At 40.8% G+C, this 23,225-nt stretch overlaps 1 protein-coding gene across 1 annotated transcript in view; it reads left to right on the forward strand.

Moving 5' to 3' along the window:
* The first annotated feature begins 2,151 nt into the window (after positions 1–2,151).
* LOC118792002 (exostosin-1) overlaps positions 2,152–23,225 on the forward strand; it is a 181,822-nt gene continuing 160,748 nt past the window's right edge. The window contains exons 1-2 of the mRNA XM_036549677.1: positions 2,152–2,694; positions 3,160–4,275. Of these exons, the coding sequence (XP_036405570.1) occupies positions 3,290–4,275 (986 nt within the window). The 5' untranslated portion in view covers positions 2,152–2,694; positions 3,160–3,289. The remainder of the gene's footprint in view (positions 2,695–3,159; positions 4,276–23,225) is intronic.

Raw genomic sequence — 23,225 nt, forward strand, 5'->3', positions numbered from 1 at the left:
ATTGTAAGCAGTAAAATGTCGCTCTGAAAAGATCATTAGGGTCACCTGTTTAATTGCTATTTTTAGTTTTCTAATGCACAAAATGAGTAAATCAATAAACATGTATTTGATGCTTTTATGAGCCTTTCTCAGAGTTCAACATCAGACCCAGAGATTCCATATGATAGACTTGTCATGAAAACCTGCTGCATGTGCTGCCGCTTAAATGATCGCTGTTTTAATGACAGCTTGTGGGCACAGACTGCGAGCAGTCAGGCTTATGACACATTTACAAGTAAATCTACCATGATGCACCGGTGAAATCATACTCCATTACCCTGTGTGCGCCAATAACCTTTCTTGGTTGAATTTTTAGTTTTATTATTATTATCATTATTGTATTCTGTGACACGGTTACAATTGACTCGAACTGAATTCTCTTTGAAAGATATTCAAGGATCAAAACATCGAACACAAGTCTTCCCACTGTCACCGTCATGTCCAGTCATGTGTGGTCGTGTCCAAACATGTCTTGGTCTGATCACATTGTGAATTCGTCATTGTTTTTTTTTTATTATCGATGTAACATTACAATTTTTTCGCCCACCACCGTCGCCCCATTCCAGAGATCCTCTATGCCATCTAATGCGGTTGAGAATTAACATCAACACAACATATATTAGAGCCCCGTTACAATTTGACGACCGCTACAATTTGACAGCCAGTTGTATGACTTAATTCGATTTGATTTTACAATTAAAGTTTTAACTGGGGACAATGAACTTCGCGAGTTTCTTTCTGCAAAACAGAGACAACAAAACAAGAGTTAAAAAGATTTAAGAAATGCAACCACGCTGCAAAGGCAAAGTTGGGATGCATTAACTCTACATGTTTAGCCTTTACATTGCTGAAGCAAGCTGAAGTTAACACCAAGTCCTGCTCCCAAACACCAGCAGTTACCATTTGTTTTTTTTTTGTCAGCCAAACAGTGGGTGATTTTAAAAAAATAAAAAATAAAAGGCTGTCTTTGTCCACGTCATTGCTTACCACAAACTTTCGCTTGCACGCTTTTCTCTTCGAGCAGTCGCAGCCGCTGTCTACGCCTCCCGATATGATCGACGCATCCGCCGTCCATTTCCTTTACTCGCGGAGTGTGTTCTACCAATAACCACGGTCGGAGGTGCAGCTTTTCGAGGTGGGAGGTTCATCGCATGGTGCCTTTGGATGCGAGAAAGAGAGGGATGCTGGAAGGAATCGCAAACTCCTCAGGATTACTCATTCTGGATACTACAGCATCTGTCTGCTTAGTGTGATAGTTGATACGCTTTAATGGCAATGGATCTAAAACAGCTATTTTCCAAACATTGCTTCAAAACGGAATGTATTTTTTAATATTGTGAGAATCTCTGAGTGCGTGCGTGTTTGTAAGACTCGTGGCACTGGAGACAAGTGTCGTTCAGGTGTCAGCAACACCATCACTTTGCATTTGACACATTTTTACTCGAAAACCACAGGACAAGATAAAAGGCACTCTGCAAACACGTGCTTTGCATGTGGGATGAGATGGATTTGCCATGTCGTCAACTAAGACGTTCTTTTTTGTGAGTGCGATTTAAAAAAAAAAAAAGAGAAAACAATCGCTGAATTGAACCCTCGTAGTTTACATGTATCCGTGTGTTCTGGGCTGTCCACACGCACGCACGCAAGGTTTGCGTATCTTCCGATGAAATGGAACACCTTGGAGGTATTGTATTTATTGAATGAAACGTCAGCGATGAAGGGGACACAGAGTGACAGCAGGGAGTGAAACAGCTGCGGTATGCAAAGGTGGGGATATGACTCGTGGAAGTCGAAGTGCCAAGTGGTTTATCCTCCCGGTATCGGATGTATACAGTGCATTGTGATCGCATTGTGCATGCCACACTGTGCTTGTTGTTTCCCTGAAACTTTCACGCAAAGGGACATAAAGGAAAAGACGAAGTGCAATGACTGAAAAAAGTATCATTTGAAAAAAGGACAACGCGTCCGTGCACGTGAATGTGCGAGGAAGTGATTGATTTGTAATGACTGCGGTGTTGGATAAAAAGTATTATGACCGCATATGGAAATAATCTGCTGCGCTGTCTAAAAGGAAATTCCTGAAAGCGCTACACGTAAACGAAACCACTTAATATGGAGTTGAATAACTGTAAAGTTTTGTCATTTGTATCCCATCTTGGAAAGTGATAGCATGCTCTGGCATGTAGCTCAAAGAGTGCGAGTCAAGTTTACAGGAGTATGCAATTAACGCAACTAATCATGAATATCAATAAACCTATATAACTTGAATCAGTGGCAGTAGATTAAGGAAATCACGGGCGAATCAAGACTCTTACCTTGGAAGATGTGTTGTCTTCAAAGAATGGAATCAAGCAACGCAACGCAAAGTCTGTCACCAGTACAAACTGTTGCAGCCATCCTCCAGTGGAGTAGGCGCTGGTAGCGACTGAAGTTGTTCAGCTTCTTTTCAGATGAATACTTTTCCAGGCACTGAAGTTTTGAAAATGATATCCTGAAACATAAAGACTAAATAAAGGGGACCATAACAAAATCACTTGTAACATTCATGATGGTGTATGACATCATGCTGAACGACAGTAAAGTCGCGTGAGGACGAGACAGCGTTATTCGTCCGCCTGAAGGCGTAAAATCGAGGACAGATCTGTCGCAAAGCAGGTACCTGAGTAATACTTTATATTCCCAAACAGTTAATCTCAGATGGCTGATTTGACATATCTCAGTCTGTATTTCGTGTCCTATGTCTGTAAATATGTGCACTCTTGTTCTTATTTATTCCTGTATGAATGCCCATAGTGTACGTATTTGTATTTTTACACATGGGTTTTCAACGTAAGTGAAAATGTGGAAAACTGTATAAGGATTTTAATATTTGTATTAAAGATTTCAAGTCTCATCTGACTGTATTTAACTTTGTAATTATTTTTGTTATTTTTCTATTGTATGCACAATCTAATCTGAAGATTTTGATATTCAAAGCATTACTTTTATTCATTCATTACTTACTTTAAAGTAAGAGAAATTAGAAATCTCAGGACATGTAAAGGTGTAGGCTTGTCCAGCCCATTCAATAATGAGGAGATCTGAGTGCCTGTTAAAAGTTACTGTGTTTTGTGTACACAGCCACTACAACCACCAGCATGCTGATTTTGGGATGAGAATCAGCCTCCTGGGTTGAAAGTGGACCCCCTCCCCCCTCCACCTTCTCCTTCTCCTGCCTCTCTTCCCATCACCATCAGTCCCCGCTGCCCACATGCAGGCCAAGAAGAGGTACCTGCTCGTGTCTCTAGGGGCCTGTCTTCTTCTGCTTGCCTATCTGTGGGGATTGCAGATCGGAGAGTTCCATACCCAGCACCAGCACCACCAATACCACCACCACCACCAGCACCATCTCTACAAAGTGTCCCAGAGCCGGAGCGGGCCGAGGCAGCGTTGGCCGGAGTGGACCGATTCTCTGAACAACTACCTGGATGGAGGCGAGCAGGAGGAGGACACCCCGCGCCTCCAGCACCAGCATGTGTCTCCACGCGAGAGGCGGGAGGTCCGCAACAACATTTACAAGAGCAAGAGGTGCCGCATGGACACATGCTTTGACTTCAGCCTCTGCCAGAGGGGCTTTAAGGTCTACACCTACCCCCTGCAAAAGGGCGAGAAGATCTCCGAGAGCTACCAGAAGATCCTGGCGGCCATCGAGGAGTCCCGCTTTCATACCTCAGACCCCAGCGAAGCATGCTTGTTCATCCTGAGTGTGGACACGCTAGACAGAGACCAGCTCTCTGTGCAGTACATTCACAATGTCAAGACCAAAATTCAGAGCCTTTCCCTGTGGAATGATGGGAGGAACCACCTTATATTCAACCTCTACTCGGGTACGTGGCCAGATTACACGGAGGAGCTGGGCTTTGATATTGGGCAAGCTATTTTGGCCAAAGCCAGCATCGATGTGGATAACTTCCGGCCGAACTTTGATGTGTCCATTCCTTTGTTTTCAAAAGACCACCCTCAGAAAGGGGGGGACAAGGGTTATTTGACACTCAACAATGTGCCACCATCTAGGAAATATTTACTGGTTTTCAAAGGGAAGAGGTACCTCACTGGTATTGGCTCAGAAACCAGAAATGCTTTATATCACATTCACAACGGGGAAGATATAATTCTTTTAACCACCTGCAAGCATGGGAAGGACTGGGAGAAGCACAAGGATGCAAGGTGTGACAAGGACAATGAAGAATACTCCAAGTAAGGGTAACCTTTAATACTCTTAGTCATGCTGGTTCAGGCCTGCTGTTGGTCTTGTAATGCTTGTTATCTTTTTTGCAGTGTGTGGTTATTGTGAAATTCAAGAATCACATGGAATTAGTGCTTGGTAATCATAATGTGGTAGAAGGTATGCTGTCCAGAATTGGTGGAGTGGATATAAAAACACATATAGGGGCATCATTTGAGTATGGATGGTCTCATATCTACTGTCTAGTAATATGTGAACTCCTCAGGACTGTCTTCAGAGTAATGGAATTAGTGTGCATCAGATGTGCATCAGAATGGTGCACCTGTAGTTCATTTCAGTTTGATTTGAAGGTTGTTGGGTTTTTTGGCACCAACTCTTTAACTGTTTTCTGTGAAATCTTCCTGATCTTTTGCAATTCTAATTTTGACATTTAGTAAAAGCCAATAACTCTGACGCCTGGAGAGAAATATACTTATTTGAGTGCCCTAGCTGAAAGCGGCTTCTTTCATACTGTTTCATCACACAGTCAACAGGTTTACGGTTTTTCGACAAGTTTTAGTCAAAATACTTTGGAATCGTGAATAAAAACATAAATGAAAAATGTAACATACCATCTCAAACCCTCGTAACTGTTTATTCAAGGAGACTTCTGCAGAAAAAAATAAACCAGCCACGATACAGATGACCTGTGATTGCATTTGTTTGGCTGGCTATGATGATCTCTTTTATAACACAGAAAAGGTACAGCATTATCTTGGGAGGAGAACTATAAAGTGAAATCAGGTTCCTTTGTTCCCAATCCTGAATAAAAGCGCTGTGACAAAACACTTGAGAGATCAGTGTGCAAAATCACATGTTACAAAGCAGCGCGGCACTGGCATCTGACAAATGAAAGACATTTGTCAGCGGTTGGCGAAAAGAACATTCAGGCAGCCCTGGCTCGAATGTTTCATGTACTGACACTTTTAAAGTAGAAGACAAGTTGCTCAGAAGTTGAAGTTCACAGTTACACATGAATCTGTTTTTTTCCACTGAGTTTTCCTATCAGTGCGCGCACAACAGTTATTTGGTACTGTTTATTCCAAACTTAAAATGTACTTCATCTTCAGGGATCGCTGTGTGTCCTAGTATGGATAAAGTCTTGCAAAGGAACATTTTTTTCTGTGTTATAACTGGTTGCAAATTTGAAGGTAGTGTAGATAAAAGTCTGACAAAGGTGCATCCTTCAGTGTAGACTGGCACATTCTGAACTGAATGAGACCTGTGAAATCCAGTAATCCCATCCGGAATCATGCGAGGGTTTAAACTTGCCTCATTAACCTGAAAGCACATGGGAAGCTTGGTCTTCCATTGTATCGGACAGCTCTGATTTATTTTGTGTGGCTGGGTGCCTTTTTTTTCCTCGCTTCATTGTCACGGATGGGCATGTTTGCACAGGGAATACAATGTCAACAGCGGTAATGCCCAGTCTTAGATTTCAAACTCACATTCCACCCTGTGTAGTTGTTTCAGTATCAGCCATTGTTGCTGTGCATGAATGTTCTACAGGTGGTTAAAACAGGATCAAATTATTTTAGTGAAAGAACATGCCCTTTCAAAGGCTTTTGTAACAATCGTGGCTACGCTCCAGTAACTGTCTTACGTACCCATATAGTCGACTGGGAAAACACCAGCCTTGCAATGATGGCTGATCAATGTGATGTACCTTGTATGCACTCCTGGAAGAGAAACTTTTCATGAAAAACTGCATTTGCTGTGAATCAGAACAAAACAAATACAAATGTGGTGGTTGTAATTATTGTCTCTTGCTGTGAAGTAGAATGTTACTCAAATGTAGTGCAGAGAGAAGATAGAGAAGAAAGTCCCTGGCCGTTACCAATTCATTGTTGCACATTTGGTGGGGATTTCAAAGCACTGGAATATTCTGTAACTGTCCTTCGATACATGAAAGGGAGGGTATAGGAGAGGAATGAGATCACTCCCCTGCTGAGTAACATGGGGAGAAAGACAGATTAGACTGCACAGTAACAACCTTACAGGTCGGACTTGAAAGCTTCTCTTTTTTTGTCCTAGAAAAATTAAGCTAAGACAGTTGTTTCATTCTCCGTTCATGTGGAATCCATTAAAGCATATGTCTGTGACTTGGAAAACAGTTAGATTTGTTTATGTGGTCCTTGTTCTTTTTTGCCTGAGGAAATGGAGTCCCTGCTGATATGATGTATTGATAGACTCCAAATTAGAGCTCCTCACCGTTGGACGTTTTCTCCACATGTCATAAAGGGAACAGTTGTGCTGGGCTTTAATTAGTTTTGCGCATTGAACAAGTTGTTTTTTGCCGCTTCAGAACCAGACAAAGGAGCCTTGATTATTGGCCGGCATGCATGCTGACTGAATCATTGACTCATCCCTGGTTCTGCCCTAGCTGGTCCCAAACTCTGTTTATGGCTTCCTGCTGCATTGATCAAACGGGAATCATGTGTGACCCCGAAAGGTCTCCGGCTCTGATTGATTTTTAGATGGTTCCCCAACTGTGGAGGGCCCTATATCCACAGAGCTTGCACTGTCGGCCACCCCCTCTGTGCGTGGATGAGCTGTTAGCAAACAAATGACATGTGAATGGCATCTGTTTAAACTGAATCACAGGAATCTTTCCCTAAATGACAGTGACTAGTTTCCTGAACCATTTTTTGTGGAAATGATTGGTATTCCAAGGTTGTTGCTGTTTAAGTGAGAATCTTAAGAGAGCACTCAGCAGTTTTAGATAAGCAACATCGTCTTTTTTTCTGCAAATATATGTTCATCCAGTGCAAGTTTAATGATGTCATACCAAAATTTATACAGAACTGTAGACTGTAATGATTATCCTGCATTCTTGTTTGGTCACCACTCTATAATAAATCTAGACACTTTAGAAGAATTACAAAGATGGCCGAGAAAGTGATTCCCAGGTCCGAAACAGATAACTTACACAGCCTTAGGCGCTTAATCTAGTTGGTTTTATCAAAAGGAGGCTCAGAGGAGATTTCACTGAAGTGTTTATCCAAAAAAAAAGGATATATAAGGTGAACCATAGAAACTTTTTCAAGCTAAGCTCTGTCAACAGAACCAGAGAGCAAAGTTGGAAATTAGTTAAAAGTAAATTTCAATTGAATATTAGAAAGGCTGTCTCCACAGTGTTACAAATGCATGAAATAACTTGCTGAGATTTATAGTGAAGCCAGAGACCCTGGGAACCTTCTAGACCAAGCTGAACATAGTGATAGATTCACTTTAATTCACGCTATAGGCAAAACAGTAATCCAGATAGGCTGAACGGCCTGTTCTTGTAATTATAACGGGTATATGCCTATGTTCCTCTTTCTGGGCAGTCCGGCACTGTTAAAATAAACATCTAATGAGCTTGATTTGAACATTTGATCTTTATTCCAGTCACCAGAACAATGATTGTCAGAATTTACGAAAGGCAAGGAATATTACTCTCTGCACTTGTGTTCAGCCCCCTCCCGGTTATGGACATTAATAGAATGATATGTCTTCACAGGCTTGAAGGAGTGTTCATTTTTCTTTGTATCTTGTACTTCCAGCTTATTTTGAGATGTCTGAATGAATGTGGCTCACTCTATTCCACCATACAGAAATACTTTAATTTATTTTTCTGTAGCCATTGGATGAGCAAAAGGACATTTTCTAAATAACACATGAGATTTTTTATATTCACTAACACGATTTTAGACAGAAGTGTAGGTAAACAGACTACTAGCATAGAAAACTAAGAGTGGCTTTGATATTTCATTTTATTTAGTTTTATTGACCTCACTTGCAAAATGTTCATCTTTAAACTGTTCTATAACCAGCTCCACCAATCGGTTATTCAAGGCACTTTTACATCAATATTTAAAAAGTAAAGACCTATTTAGTTAAGTGATATGTGGAATGGATTTTCCAGTTGCATTGGTAGGCTTTCCTTAATATGCAATTTGTTTTTCATTCTCCTTGTTCAATTAAATCTTTATGCGGAAGAAGACATTGATCCTGAAAGCAGAGGTTTTAAATTTAACCTCAGAGCTCATGAAAAATTGAAGGTTAAAAATGTTTTTGACTCAAAGATTTCCTTGCAGCACAAAAGAAATAGTTGAGTGTTTTTTTTATGTACATTTTCCTCTTTTCATTCGTTTACGCAAACTCTTCACTTTGTGTATGTGTTTATAAACAACTCTTCATTCTATGTATATGTTTCCAAGGGTTTGCATGAATTGAAATTCCAGTTGCAATTCACAGCTCAGGCAAAAGGGTTAAAAATATAGTAACACCTAGTAACATTAAAATGTTACTTTGCATATACTCCTAGAGTGTCATTACACAGAAGCAGAAGTATAAAGTAGCACTGACACTAAAATTAAGTAGTTTTGGAGTTGTGAAGGCCTGATGACAAACTGTGAAGTTGGGAGACACAGATGTTATAATTGAATTATTGGAATATGCATTTAAGTATTGTTGGCTTGACTGCTATCTACAGTGCCTATGCCACACATTACCACTTAATAATGAAACACTTTCAATATGAGTCAATACAGACTTATAGCAAACATGTAGCTATGATATGAATATCCAGAATGCAATTTTTTTTATATGAATGCGATATGGGTTATTTATATCATAGCTCTGTGTTTGCCTGGAGATTGAGTTATTTCACCATCAACTCCAATATTTGCAAACTTATCAAACAGTTGTCTTTTTAAGACATCATGAAAGTGTGGAGAGAAGAGATTTTCTGTTAATTTTCAGGTATTAGCATCACACAAAGCGAAACTTTCTTTGGTCATGTTCATTTTATTATGGGAAAAAGTGCTTACATTAACAATACAGTTTGCAGATCCATTTGTTTTGTAGGGAAAACCTGCAGTGTACAGACATGGGAAGATGTACGCTTACCTGGGCTTCTATTCAGGTCACCCAGTTTCACCATGTCTCTCAATGAGAGGGAGCATTTACTGTAGTCTTAGGGGTAGGTGCACCAAGCAGTGATATATTTATCAAATGATTAATGAGCAGAAAGTTCAGATCAGGAACTAGAACTTTGAGTGACACTTCAGTAAATAGCCACAATGATAGGGAAGGCCTTCATCATTTCAGCCGGCTATTTATGGAAACACTGTTCCAAATTCTAGGGCTGGCTCTTGCCAAAATTCCTACTTTCATCCTTTGATTAATCAATTAACACTTTCTGAGTTTCCCCCCAATATTTATCTCTTGCATGCATAATGGGCCAAAATGAGTGGTTGCAGTTAAGCAGCCCACTGAAATATCTGTTCTTGATGACAAGGGGCTGGATTGAGCCACAGCAGTGTTAACTGAAGAATGCTTCACATCACTTCATTAGCGTGTTATGTTAATAACTGCATCACTGTGAGGTGAATGAATGTCGTGAGTTATGTAGCTTGATTGTGTTGAATGAAAATCTGGGGTAAATAGTGTTATCAGCAAATGCGTCTGGAGCAGAAATTGAATACAGTACACAGCAGAAGGAGATGAGAGGTTTGATTTCCGCATCTGTCATCAACTGGCTTCAAAGGATGGATTTTGAATGGCAAGCAGCTGAGCGTTGTCACTGAGCACTTTGGGTGCTATTCAGAGTGTTTTCATTTATGGTACCATTTCACTCTATTTTTATCTATCCAGAGACTTGTAGCCTAGGCAGACTTGAGGAATACAAAATGTAGTGTCACCAGCTCTGTTCCTTACCTCATTCTGTATGCCTGTAGTTCTCTTTATTTTGCAGTTTTAGTGGCAGCATTCTCTGTCTGCCTGTATTGTTACTGGCTGGCTAAAGTGAAGCCTTTCATTGTTGAGAGCAATAAAGAATTGCCATATTGGCAGGCGATGTGGTGTACAGAGGTGAGCTGAAACTGATAGGGATCCTTTTGGTCTGGCTCCCTGAAGGGGAGAGAAATGAGCAAAGATCCACTGAGAAACCCTCATCAGGGAGCAATATTGTGAATTTTTTTTTTGGTCTAGAGCACCATATTCTTCACAAGTTCTTGTTACTGACAATCCCTAAGAGAGCTCAAAAGCACATTTTGGGAGTTACAAAGATCCTGTGATTGGGATTAAAGGTTATGTGATGAGGAATGCTATATGGTCATTTTTTTGAAGAATCAAACTATGGCAAAAAAGAAAAATCATCAGTGTGCAATGGACAATAAAAGGAACTGATGTCCCCAGGTGTGAAGTTTGCTTTGAAGCTAATAAATGACCAACCACGCTACCTTGCAGCCCTCGCCTCTCTGATAACTGAAAATCAGTGGGACTGGACTTGGTAAGGGGCTTGGTGACCCCACAGTAAAAGCCAGCTTGATCATGGAAGTGGTGTTGTAAGGCCAGTAGGGGGCAGTCTTTCCTTGGGACTTTTCCTTGCGGGTCCCAGTACTCTGATGGGGACACTGCTATGTAGGAGATGTTGTCATTCAGATGGACATTGTCATGAACACACTGTGGTCATTGAAAGTACTATGGCAATTATCATGAAGGACAGCTGAGTTCCCCAGCAACCTGGACAAAGACCCAGCCTTGCGATGTGCTTTTCACTGTGTAACTGGCTAAATAAAAATAGCAGCCATACCTAACCCAATTGGGTGTTCCACATTAGTGATAGTTACGATGCACACCACTTTTCCTTTTTTATTATAAGATGCTTTGTGATCATTCAAAAGCAATGAAAGACACTGTAAAAATGCAATTCATTATTATTGTTCATTAAATATGGTCAGTTGCCCATACAGATGTGCAGCAATGCAAACTGTAGCCCTCAGATTAGACCTGCTGTACTTCAGTTATGGTGTGGACTGTTGGGAAAAATTCCACAGAGGCAAATCGGGTACAGTTTTGGGCATGCTTTTGTTTGTGTGGAGCAAACGGCTGAAATCCCTGCCAAAATTCCTCCCGTGATGGGGAGGCTTCTGTTGAGGAGGCAAGATAGATTTGGTAGCGACAGAACTTCTCAAATAAGTGTCACTCTTAAGGATTTCAGTTTAGTTTACCATATAAAGTAGTCCAATTGTTATAGCATGACTCACTAGGGCTGACATTTTGCCTTGTTTCTCAGTCAGATGGAAGAGCAAATAGAGACTATGACACAGTCACATGCTTTCTCATCTGGTCTTTTCCATTACACCACCAGTACCAGAGAACCGTGTCATGAGTGGAAGTCAAAGATTCAATGTGATATGACTTAACCATGTCTTTTCAAATATATTGACCTACCTCATGCACTCACAAGATTTCTGCTCCAGATTGTTGGCACTACTTGATATCACTGAAGCTACCATTAACGGATATTTAACCAATTGTGTATAAAACCACAGTGATTGCCTTAATTTGATTGTCTAAAATGAAATCACAGAATCTGAAAAAAAATGTGTCTATTCAGCAGCAGATATTGTTCTATATGTCAAAAGTCTGGAGACAGCATTCACGGTTTAGAAGATAAATGCTATCCCTTCATCAGATTTATCTTTAGTGAATTAAACTGTTTGAGCTCTTTGATCAACCTTATCTCACTCATTAAGGTGTATGCTGGCCTGATAGCTTTCTCTGGCGGAAATAGTACAGAATAATACTACATGTTATATGCTGCGTCTGATTAGAGTGGAGCACTGATGCATGCAATATGTGTTTCTGGGGTTTTAGTCAGTGTAGTTGCACACATTAGATGCTTCCGGGTAAAACTTTGGCCTCCTGAGGCTTGGATGCTCTCCAGAAGCGGAGCAATTTAAAGCCGCAACGCTGTCGAAAGTAACCCTGTCGTCCTGAATCACTCCTCACTGAAACCCCTTCCTGTGCGTTACACTGAGCTGTTTGTATGGGCCTCAACCCCCCCATCACCACTTCGCAAACCCCCGCAGTGGCCCGGGCATGACCAGGTAACACAATGGATCAGTGTTGGAGGTGGAATGTGACGGCAGGATCCGCCGGCCCCGTGGCTGTTTGCGGTGTGAAAATTCCCACCCGAGACGGCCGAGCCGCTGAGTAAACACACGTGCCTCTGCGTGAATCCCGCGCCGGGCGGGTAGGTCAGTCATCTTTACGGAGCGCTTTATGAGGAGTGACACCTTGAGGAATAAAAGCTGGCTTTATTCGCCCTGTCAATTCTAATTTATTGAACCAATCCAGCATTTCACATAAGAGAAACGGAGTGTGCCTGCCGTTTGCTTTTTTTTAAAAACCTTCAGAACAAACGGCTCGTACAAAATTAAGGTGCTCCATTTTTAACTACATTGTTGTGAAACAAGTCCTTGTTTTTTTTCCCTTGCAAAAAAACAGTGTCATCCAACCAAATAGGTAGCGTAATGACTTAGGAAAATCATGGGAATGTCTATGCTAATTACTAGTGAACCACAAAGAACATTATGTCTTCTGTGTTTAAAAGAAACTGGAGAACATGATGATCATAACCCTTGTGATTTGAATACTAGTGGTGGCCTAAATTGATTTTAAAAAGCGGTCTATCATTAACAAGCAACATGAAATGTTGTGCTGCTGTCTTTGGCATGGATTCACAAACCTCCTTTAACAACAGTGGCACTGTATGTTGCAGAGAACAATTTATTTATGGTTTCATTACAAAGTGATGAGCCAGGCAGCCTCAGATTTTTCCAAATGGATTTATTGCTCATTGACCTTAATTATAAAAATGTAATACTATAAACCATCCCAAGGCATCCTTTTAAGCATTTGGCAGGCTGTCGTGCTTCTTTCCCATTTCAAGTATGGAATATACCTAATCCTCTTCATCCACCTACGTAGTCATCTGTTTCTGTTGAGAATAAATTTAATTTCAGGAATAGCTACAAAAATGTTGATATAGCATTTTTTCTTTGCAGGTTCAAATTTATAATAAATTATTTCCTCAGTCTGCAGAAAAATGTTTTCTTGAGCATTAATTTTGTGAACATACAGACTTTAGGGTATTTTAGAGGAGTTTTGTGTTTTTATTTTGATGCATTTAGACATTTTGATAAACAAAGGTAATTGCTTGCAGGCTAATTGCAAAAACACAAGATTTAGTGTTCTTTTTCCTTTTTGGAAAGCAGTGAAAATTTTTCATTACTCGTTAAACATTACCATAAATCATATATCTCTGTCTATGAAAATGTTTATTTAATTTATTTTAAAAGGTCATTTAAATATTTATCTATTAATTTTATGTTTCACATATTCAAAGTGAACCCCAGGGATAGTGTTTAGTTGGATGTACAAAGCACACTGACAAGTCAACAGCCCTTACAGGGCTGATAGACAGAATAAATACTTGGTATCTCTTTCCTAGGTTTTATTTGCTCATAGATGCTGTAAGACCTTTACTCAGATGCACTTTCCTCTGACAAAACACTGGGTAAAAGTAAGAAAAGTTTGAGGTCTTTGTAGCACGTAATTAAGTACTACACAAAAGTATGTAGTCGTAAAAACAGTACTCATGACCATTAATAAGACTGCTTAATGGTTTCCATAATTATCTAAATAAATATTATTTTCATCTTATTACCGCAGACATCAAAGGACGTGTAATGCATCATAGCACTCCACCTCAAAAGGTTCAGCTGTAATGAGCGCTTTGTTATAAGTGGTTATAAATGGTTATAAATGATTATGAATGCTAAGGAGGTGGTATGCGGGTGGTATGTACAGCAGATGGTGTTTGCCAGCACAGCACAGTGTTGGCTACTGTGCTACAGATAGGGGGAGCAGAGGTCACCAGCAGATTTGGATGTCAAAGCAGGTGGATTCAGTCAATGGGTCAGAGTGAATCTGTCTCTAATCACACATCAAAACTAACTAACAGTTTAAGGATGCCAGGTGCTGTGCCCTGTAAAATAGGGCACATAATCAAAAGGTAGGCGAACAGACAGTAGAGACATTCTGAAGCTAAAACTGCCACCTCTTGAATATTTAGAAATGTTCAAAAATACAATAGGTGTAGGAATCTAAAATAACAATAACAACAACAACAGCGACAAAATCTGCAGACTGTACTGTCATGGTACCAGGGAAATAGCCATTTATATCTAACAGCACTCTGTTAAGTTTCATTGGTAGCTTTCCACTAGTTAGAAGTTAAGATGTCCAAAGTATAGATTAGAATGTAACCTGAGTAGAAAAATTTTCCATAACACATACAGTAGAAGAGACACAGCACATGGAAAAGTCATACACCTTAAAGTCACCTTTATCAAAGAAATTGCATGGAACTTAGTGTTGTGGCAATGAAAAGCTATAGTTGAATATATGATTATACATTCCCTGATATGGTCCATGTCACCAGGTCCGGTTTGGTTTAGACTGAAAGAAGTGATTGACTTTGTTCATGTTGAACATGCATGTATTTATATTACTTTGCGCAGGTGTGCAAATGGTGTTCCTTTCCTCTAAGAGTCATTCAACTGTATTAAAATACCACTCTGAGTAAAAAGTGACAGCTATGCTTGACAGAAACCCCTCCCAGCCCCAACCAGAAAGGTGTAACCTTCTTCCATCTCTGTTGTATGGTCTGGTAGTCCCTTGGTGCCTCATTTAGCTGCATTCCAGTTCAAGCATCTCATCAGTTACATGAACCTAAGTCTGTTAGTTGTGCTTGAAATAACAATGTTGTTGCAATACAGAAAATCCCACTGTGAGCGTTTGTGCTTAATTTCTCAGGAGCTGCGTTTTTTCGAGGGGCCCTCGGACAGCAGAGGAGAGGAGCAATCGATTGCTTGGAGGGCAACATGAATGCAGCCCAGAGCTGGCACTCTTTTGAGACAGATTCAAAACAGCTTCAGCTTGGCAGCGATCACTCCTGTTGCAAGTTCAGTTACACTAGTCCCACTGTCGCATTGTATGAGGGGGTCAAGGCTGGCTCCAGGATTGATGGGTCAGAGGTATTGTAATTTGAAGTTTCTGAGCTGAACACTGGATCATGTGTTGAGCCTAATGCTCTAGGAAAACTTTGTGTGACACCCATCACTTGGGAGACGTAGGGAAACCAAAAAGGCCTCAGGCAACTGATACCTTTTACAGGTCTGACAGAAAATAATCTGTCTGACAGGTGGCATACGTGCCTTTTTCTCTTTAAAAGCAGGTGTGATTTTTAACATAAAGCAGGTGTGAATTTTTAACCCAAAGTCATGTTGTCTTAAAGGGAACAAACTGTACCTAGTATACTACATACTGGTTTCTTTGATAGCTCTATTGTAGTTTACCAGCAATTGAATATTTTGCTATTAGACAGAGCTCTGGGGCTGTGGATGAAACCATGGGTTGAATGCAGTGTGAGTATAATGGATCCTAAGGATATTTCTTGCATGGACACATTAGCACTTGCTTAGACTGTGAAAGATTTAAGCACAAACAGTATGAATCAATGTTTTTTGGACTGTAGATTTTGTGGTCTTTACTCTGGAGAATTATACATAAATCACCCAACAATGCTGCTGTAAGTAGTGTGGAGTTGTTTTAGAGCAAGATAACACACAGATTAGTGCAGGTAAAATGGAGAGGGCCTGCTGGTCTATAATTCAAGCTTTTTGCTCCAAGAGCTTTTCTGTCTCCCCCTGCACTCTGTAATTTGAGGCTCCTGGGCTTGACTATTAGAGCATGCTTCAATCAATTGTCCATGGTGCATTCAAGAGCTGGAAGTGCACTGAAAATTGATCACAATTGTAGTTAATATTCAGAGGTAAATATAGACATGAGCTCGGATGCCAAAAGATAAGAAATAGACTGCAGAGCGATATGCTCTCTGAGCATAACTCTGGCCTCGCGCTCAACTTTAGACTCAAGCTGGTATGCGCTGACATCACAGAGTATTGAATTCCTCATTACTCGGCTCGATACTCCTGGTTCGGAGGGAGTATAATCAATACCAGAGAACACGGAGGCCTGGATTTTTTTTTTTTTTTTTGGTCGTCTTTTTATACGTTCCAAACAGTCGTGTTTGCTCTTCTCCAGGTTTCTCCGGGAACAGATGCAGCGTCAGGCTGTGGAATGTCTCTGGAGAACAAGGGGCCACGTTCATCCGTGCCAATTAAAATGTTAGTGTTTGTGCGGAAGCCAGTTCTGTCTCAGCTCAGGAATGTGCCAATGTCTGCCGTGCAGAATGCAGCGTAAACTGTTGTACGTATCCCCAGTTTTAAAATGGTGATATTAAAAAATTGAAAAAAAAAACACAAAAAACACAGATTTCATTGGTAGAATAAGTTTTCTATTCTTGTTGCGCTACCGAAGTGCATGGAGGTGTGACTCCAGGTGGCAAATTGGCTCTGCCACCTATTGTCTTGACAAAGTTTATTGATTTGACGAGCACATTTTTTCTTGTAAAAGCTCAAACTCTCCATGCGGTTTTGCTTCAAGGGAAGATCATGGTTTTTGCTCATTCGCTGCCAGGAATGGATGCTCATTTGTTTTCCATGGCCATGTAACCCATGATGTACGTGATTCCTGTCACTGTGGACATCAGAGACTTGATACACTTCATGCAGTTTTGTTTGGAGAGTTTCCTGTCATTTGATGTGTCACAGACCCCTGATGATTCAAACCACCACTGACAATATGCCTGTTGCACATAAATATAAAACACAAAGTTGAATTATACCAACCCAAAGACAAAGTGCACTTGGTGTGTTTGGCCTACAGTGTTTTCATAATGCAGAATCTGCATTTTTATGTGATGTTGTTGACAAATAAAACCAGAACTTGGGTTTCAAAAACAGCAGAGAATTCACAACCAGGATTGTTGATAGTTGTGCTACAGTAGCCTGGGGTAACACTAATGTTAAATCCATCATTATGGCAGGGTTTCCAGGACACCCCAATGTGCATAATGTATGATGCATGTGTGCGATTATTTCAAATGAACAGACAGTTCACTGTACTGTAGCAATAGTTGGAGATAATGATCTAGCAAGCACACACTGACAGCCCCGCAGCCTGTTGGGTAAATTATTGCATATAATAAATGACAGATATGTAAGACGTATGTAGAAAATATTAATGTTGTATTTATTGGGTTTCATTTACTTTTATTTGATTTGATCTGATTGGATTTGGGGGGAGTATTTATAAATTACATCATCTGCATTAGTAAACATACCATAATTTTACGTTGAAAAGCTTGTTAGCAGAGTCAGTGTATATTTTGAAACCAGGTAATGAAAGTTTGAACAGAATAGAGATATGTGTCTTTTCACAGTCTTAGAAAATGTTTTTGTAAGTTCTTCTCTTTATCAGTGTATATAGTGTGGTAAAGTCAAATTGCATACATAATAAAGTATAGACCTTCTATGGATAATATTTTGCAGGTGATGTTGCTAATGTGAACTTGTAGCATGTCTGCCTTATTAAAAAATGTGGCCTTTTTAGCACTGGGGTAATATTGCTGTATTGTGGAGTGAGAGAGGGTTGTTCAGGTCTCAGTTCTGGCAGTTAACTGCCTCAGACACTCCCCTGCTCAATGCAATTAATTTGTAAATCATACAACTCATTTCTTAATCAAAGTTTTTCAGATTCTGTTAACAAGTTATTGTGATCATAGTGCTATAATGTTGGTACATTGAAAGAAAAAACTTGAAGATTCAGCCTGCTATAACTATCAGCATCACACGGTTTTTAACTTCCTCTGGTTTGGTAGCTTACTGCGGTCAGTACAGAGCTTGTGTTAAACTGCTGCTTTTCCTGGATACAATGCAATTAGAGTGAGGCACATCCAGTCCATATCCCAGACTGTCTTCTTTCATAAACACTGAAGAACATGCCAGCTACAAACATACAGTGCATAAATAGAGACTGTTTCTTGAACTATCAATTTCTAATCTCACAAGATAGCTGGATGATATTAACATTCAGTTTTAGTAGCCTATATAGTCATCTAGCTGTGTTTATTGTGTACAGGGTGTGTATTGTAATTGGAATATTTACCTTTGAAACATTTCAAGCTTTTATAGTAAGCTAACTCATTAACTAGCTAGCTTTCAAACAAGCTATCTACCATCACAATATTGTTTAGCATCAGCTTGCTGGCTACCAGTTCATTTCCAGTGTAAGAGTAGAATTCCGGATTCTCGATTTATTTAAGAACACTGAAATTACAAGCAGACAGCAGTTTTGTCACAGGAAAAAAAATAGGAGATAACCGCTTTGTCACAAAACACAAGGCAATTATGTTTGTGTCTATTGCTCTCGTCAGTTATGGGCCTGAAACCTGACGGCTCCTAATGCAAAAGCCTTGTGCATTTATGGGTCATTCCGCCTTGAAGAATCTGATGACACAGTGTATTGCCAGACCATCAGAGGGTGCTTGTTGTCAGCCAACCAGATGGTGCTAAACGTTAGAGAGTCTTGGAAATCAGTGATCAAAAAAGCACAGCTGCGCTGGAAAACACAAAGCTGTGCCTTAGTGATCACAGAACAAAGGGCCAGATTTCACGTTAGAGCTGTCTTATCTCTTTTAACATCCCACAAAGTCTCAATTGCCTCTTGCACAGTGACAGATCTCCCTATTTAGCTGCATCAAAGCCGTAAAACACCAACTGAAGGAGATTCTTATAAATCTCACGGGCGCAGAGCGGTGCGTTCTTGAAAGTTTTGGGGTGCGAGCTTGGGGGGGGGGGGGGGGGGGGGGGGCTGCTTGTTGCTGTGTCTGTGAGGGTGGGAATAGTGGATCGGTTAACCCCGCCATAATCTCTGGCCGTTGTGGTCGCCACACTCCTCCCCTTAACAGAGGCTCCCTCCCTCATGGACAATGGACATTTTTGTTTAACCTTGGCATTTTTTTTTTTTTTTTTCTGTGGGACTAATCACCTCTTTTAGGTCTCTCCAGGGGAGAGGTTCCTCAGCCTGAACTTGAGACTGGGGGTTGCTGCCAATTGGCACACTCTTTGAAAGGTGATATATCTCCCCACGGGTTTTTTTTTTCCTTTCCTCTGTCCTGAAAGTCAGTCTCACTGATCCTGTTCTCAGGATTCACTGATGCATACTTGAAAGCGTAAATCCCGTACCTAAGGGCTGCAGGGACAAAACCTCTGCCATACGTTCAGGAGAGAGAAGAAACACTGATTCTGTGTACAGGATGCTTTCTAGATTTTGTTGTCCTGGATACTTTTCAGAGGGAGGGACTATACATTTTATTATGTGAATTTGAGTTTCAGACCCATGTATTAAAACTGCTTTAAAAGTGGGAAGCCTGTTCCATTTGAAACTGACCCAAATATGATTTCAAAGGAGCCTTTAATTTCACAAAAAGATGTATTTTGGAAGCCGTTCATAGACACCTGCTTTGAAATGTCACTGCAGGTGGCGGAGCTCAGTAGCAGACTGCGTGAAGATCTTCAGGTTTTTACACTTCTTAGAATGAAATGCGAAATTACCGCACTGCCGAATCCTTCCTTCCAGAGGCTCCATCAAACTTTGTGTGCCTCCATACAAGCAAGCATATGGCGGTGCAGTTTTCACTCTAATCTAATCACTTGTAATGACATTTTATACCGTTGTGTTTAATGTACACAGCTGTTGTTCAGCATCCCTCCGGCGTGTCATTTCACATCTCTGTCACCGCGGAGACGCATTGGTCTCACACTGCGTCCCGCTCCTCTCTACCGCCTCGAAAAAGGGAATTCACATTCCTTGCATGTTTGCAGCCAGAGAGTTCTTCCTCTGTTAGCACAGATCTAAATGTAATGTTGTACACCTCGCATGGCCTGAAGATCAGAAGATTCACAGAGCTTTTTACTGAAGCTGGTGGGCATCTTCTGCAGAGATGCACTAATCTGCAGTAGGGATAGCTTTTAGCCCAAGGTCAACTTTAACTGCTACTTGTGAAAGGATATGGCTATAACCCCAAGCCCTGAATGTAATTGAGGGAAGTAATGTGCATGCATTTGTGATCAACTAACTAGGTTGTTTTCATGTTGGGCATTTATATTGTAAAAAAAAAAAAAAGCCACCTACAGTAGGAACCTATTTTTTCTGTGTGTGTTGACTGTTGTGATTTTTCAAGTTATACCCAAAGCTGCAAGCACAAAAATTGTTTGTGTGCTTGCATATCCTTCATGCTGTTCTTGACCCACACTGACATGTTGTCATGTAACAATTTGTTAGTTAACACCGCAGATATTAATTAGAAAGTAGAAGTAGACATTTCACAAAATGCCTGACCACTTGTGACCTTCAGCTTGGCCATTCCTGCCATCTGTAATGTGGCCATAAGGCCATTGCCAGTCCATAACAGGAAGAGGCCCGAAAGGCGTTATAGCACTGTGGCCTTTAATTAATGAGGTTTTTATGTTAAGGCGCAGAGTGGCAAGAAATTCTCCTGCCTTTAATGTACTCGTCTACATTTGAAATAATGACCTAGGAAGGAGGCATAATCCATAGCCTTCACAGAATGAAAGATTCTCCTCTCTGTGAAGCCTGAATCACAGTACAGTGACCCAAGAAATGGAGTATCAAGGACATTCCCCTCCTTTTTTCCTTGTAATAGTAGAAATGAATTTGGAGGTGTTTGTTTTTCTTCTTCACCTTGTCGGATGTAGCTCAACATGACCCGTCTCCGCTGCTTTCAATTATTTATTCATAGATTGATTCAATATTTATTTCATAACACGATTCCCCAGCTCAGAGTTGCACTGTGTAATTTCGAACAAGTCTTGCCATTTCACTTTCCCTATGGATGTGGTGTCTGTGGAAATGGGGTGGCTCCAAGCAGAATCCACTCCAGCACATTTCTCTCTCAGCAGTTACTATGTTAAATAAATTAGTATTACTCCACAAAAGGTCTCAGGGAGTCCTCAGTCTAAGACGAAGGGTAGTACATGTATTTTGCAATCCCATTCATATAGCATACATAAATATATTTTACACATTATTGTATGTAATATGTTCCATTTATAAATGAATCTACATAAATGTAACATATTACAAAGTATTGTATTTGTTGCACTGACATTGGTGTGGGGCCGTGAAACAGCTGATAAATTAACGAGGAAGAAAATGTAATGGTTTCCCCACTGGTTTGGCTTCCTCCCTCAGCGCTGTAAGATGAGGGGCCCTGTTGCTTTTTGCCTAAGTTGCGGTAGAGGCTGCCAAGGGGTTATCCCTATGACATGTGAAATATGACAAGTGCTTTGATGAGCACCAGTCATAGCTGTCAGGCCCAGTCTGTCTCAGGAAGATGGACAAGGCTGCAGCCGCGGAGAGACGTGAGACGTGGCTCAGGGAGGTGCTGTATCTGGACAATGTGTGAAGGAAGAGAATGAGACTGAAGATTAAGATGAAGTTTGGCCTCATTTTCTTTTCCCTACCCCGCCTATCTTGTGTCCGCGTGGCTACAAACCTTGAGAGAAACAGTGTTTTTCTGTTTTTATTTTTTAAGTTTGATGGATGGGATTGGGTGACAGAAGTGCTTTTGACTTTAAGGGTTTAGATGAAACCTTTAAGGTTTAGATGAAGATAGTATTGGGTTTTTTTCCTCCAACACAGCAAGAAAGCTGATATTTTACTTGTTTTATAAGTGTCTGAGGTGTAGCGTGATTGTGTGCACAAGCAGGGGCTGCCATCCAGGATGTTTCAGAGCAAGTAATCAATTCTTATCTCCAGAAAGACCAGTACACGGCTCACAAACATATTAGCAATGAGGCAATTGATCCGTCTGTGAAACATGATTCAGTGTAGTGTGCCATGAACAGCAATCGCAGGTGCATTTTTTTGTCAACAACAGCAAAGGCATTGACTGGATTCCTGTTGAAGATGGAACGTAAGTGCACCTATCGCGGAACAGCAGAATGAATTTGCGATCTCTCTCCATGTCAAAGAGTCTCCGCTTGCTGAAAGGGCCAATTCTCCAGTGCTAATCCCTTCAGAGAGGGAGGAGGAATGCGTCAGAAAAAAGGCATCTATCCATTCCGGCCACTGTTCAGTCTGCCCTGACACAAAAATTCCATTCAAACCAGTGGAAGGAAAGCTGGGATAATGTTTCCTCAACCTCAAAGCGTGATGAAAAGCCGCGGGATGCCGCCGCTGATACTTCCCTCAGAATAGCTTCTCTCTCCTCCTGCGCGTGTCATCTAAGAAGTGCACCACAGAGGAAGAGGTTGGCTTTTTAATGAGCTTGATTCACAACTGCTCATGGGTGGACTGGGCTTCGAAAAGACCACGACAAAGCAGGACAGCACCTGGAGTGTGGGATGCAGCCTTCAGAGGGGAGCATCTGCACACCAGCCTCATGCTGCTGTCGGCATGGGAAACAGACAGGAAGCCTGTCGCTTAGCTGTCTGACTTCATTCTTCTGCTTAGGTTACACTTGCATTCAGAATGCGTTCTCTGCGTGTGTCCGTGTGTAACTGAGAGTGAGTGTACTTTTTCACTCAAGGAAGTTCATTGAAGGTAGACACTGCTGTTAAAGTAAAAAGAGGTCAGTCTAATTACTGTGTTAAGGTCTAATCTCTCCACTAAATTTAATATCTAGAAAGACAATACAAATACAGAGAATTTTCCAACATACTCACTTTTTCATTAAGTTCTCATACTCATTGGTGCACACTCCTATGCTTAGACATAGTTTATTTTGTTGAATGAGAGCAGTCAAAGGCCGGGTATAAGCCTATAATAGGTCAATCAATTGTATTGTCACAGAGGAGAATAAAAACTAAAAAATGCAGGGGGTGGGGGGCACACAGAGAAAGAGCACAGATTCCAGAGTTGCAAACTGAAAGAAGGTAAAGAGATTCAGAGCAGTAGAATGCTGTTTGGTACAAGGTAAATTCAGGAATTCCTTGTTGTAATAAACTTGCAGTTGTCCAGAACGAACAATGTCATTAAATAAACCAAAACAGAGGAACAAAGGCCATGTTCCTGGCAAAGTAATCACACAGGGAGAGAAAGCACAACTTCAAATCATATTTTCATCAACAGAAGGAATCCATTTCACAACAAAACT

The sequence above is a fragment of the Megalops cyprinoides genome, chromosome 17 (assembly GCF_013368585.1).
Source record: "Megalops cyprinoides isolate fMegCyp1 chromosome 17, fMegCyp1.pri, whole genome shotgun sequence".
Classification (NCBI taxonomy): Eukaryota; Metazoa; Chordata; class Actinopteri; order Elopiformes; family Megalopidae; genus Megalops; species Megalops cyprinoides.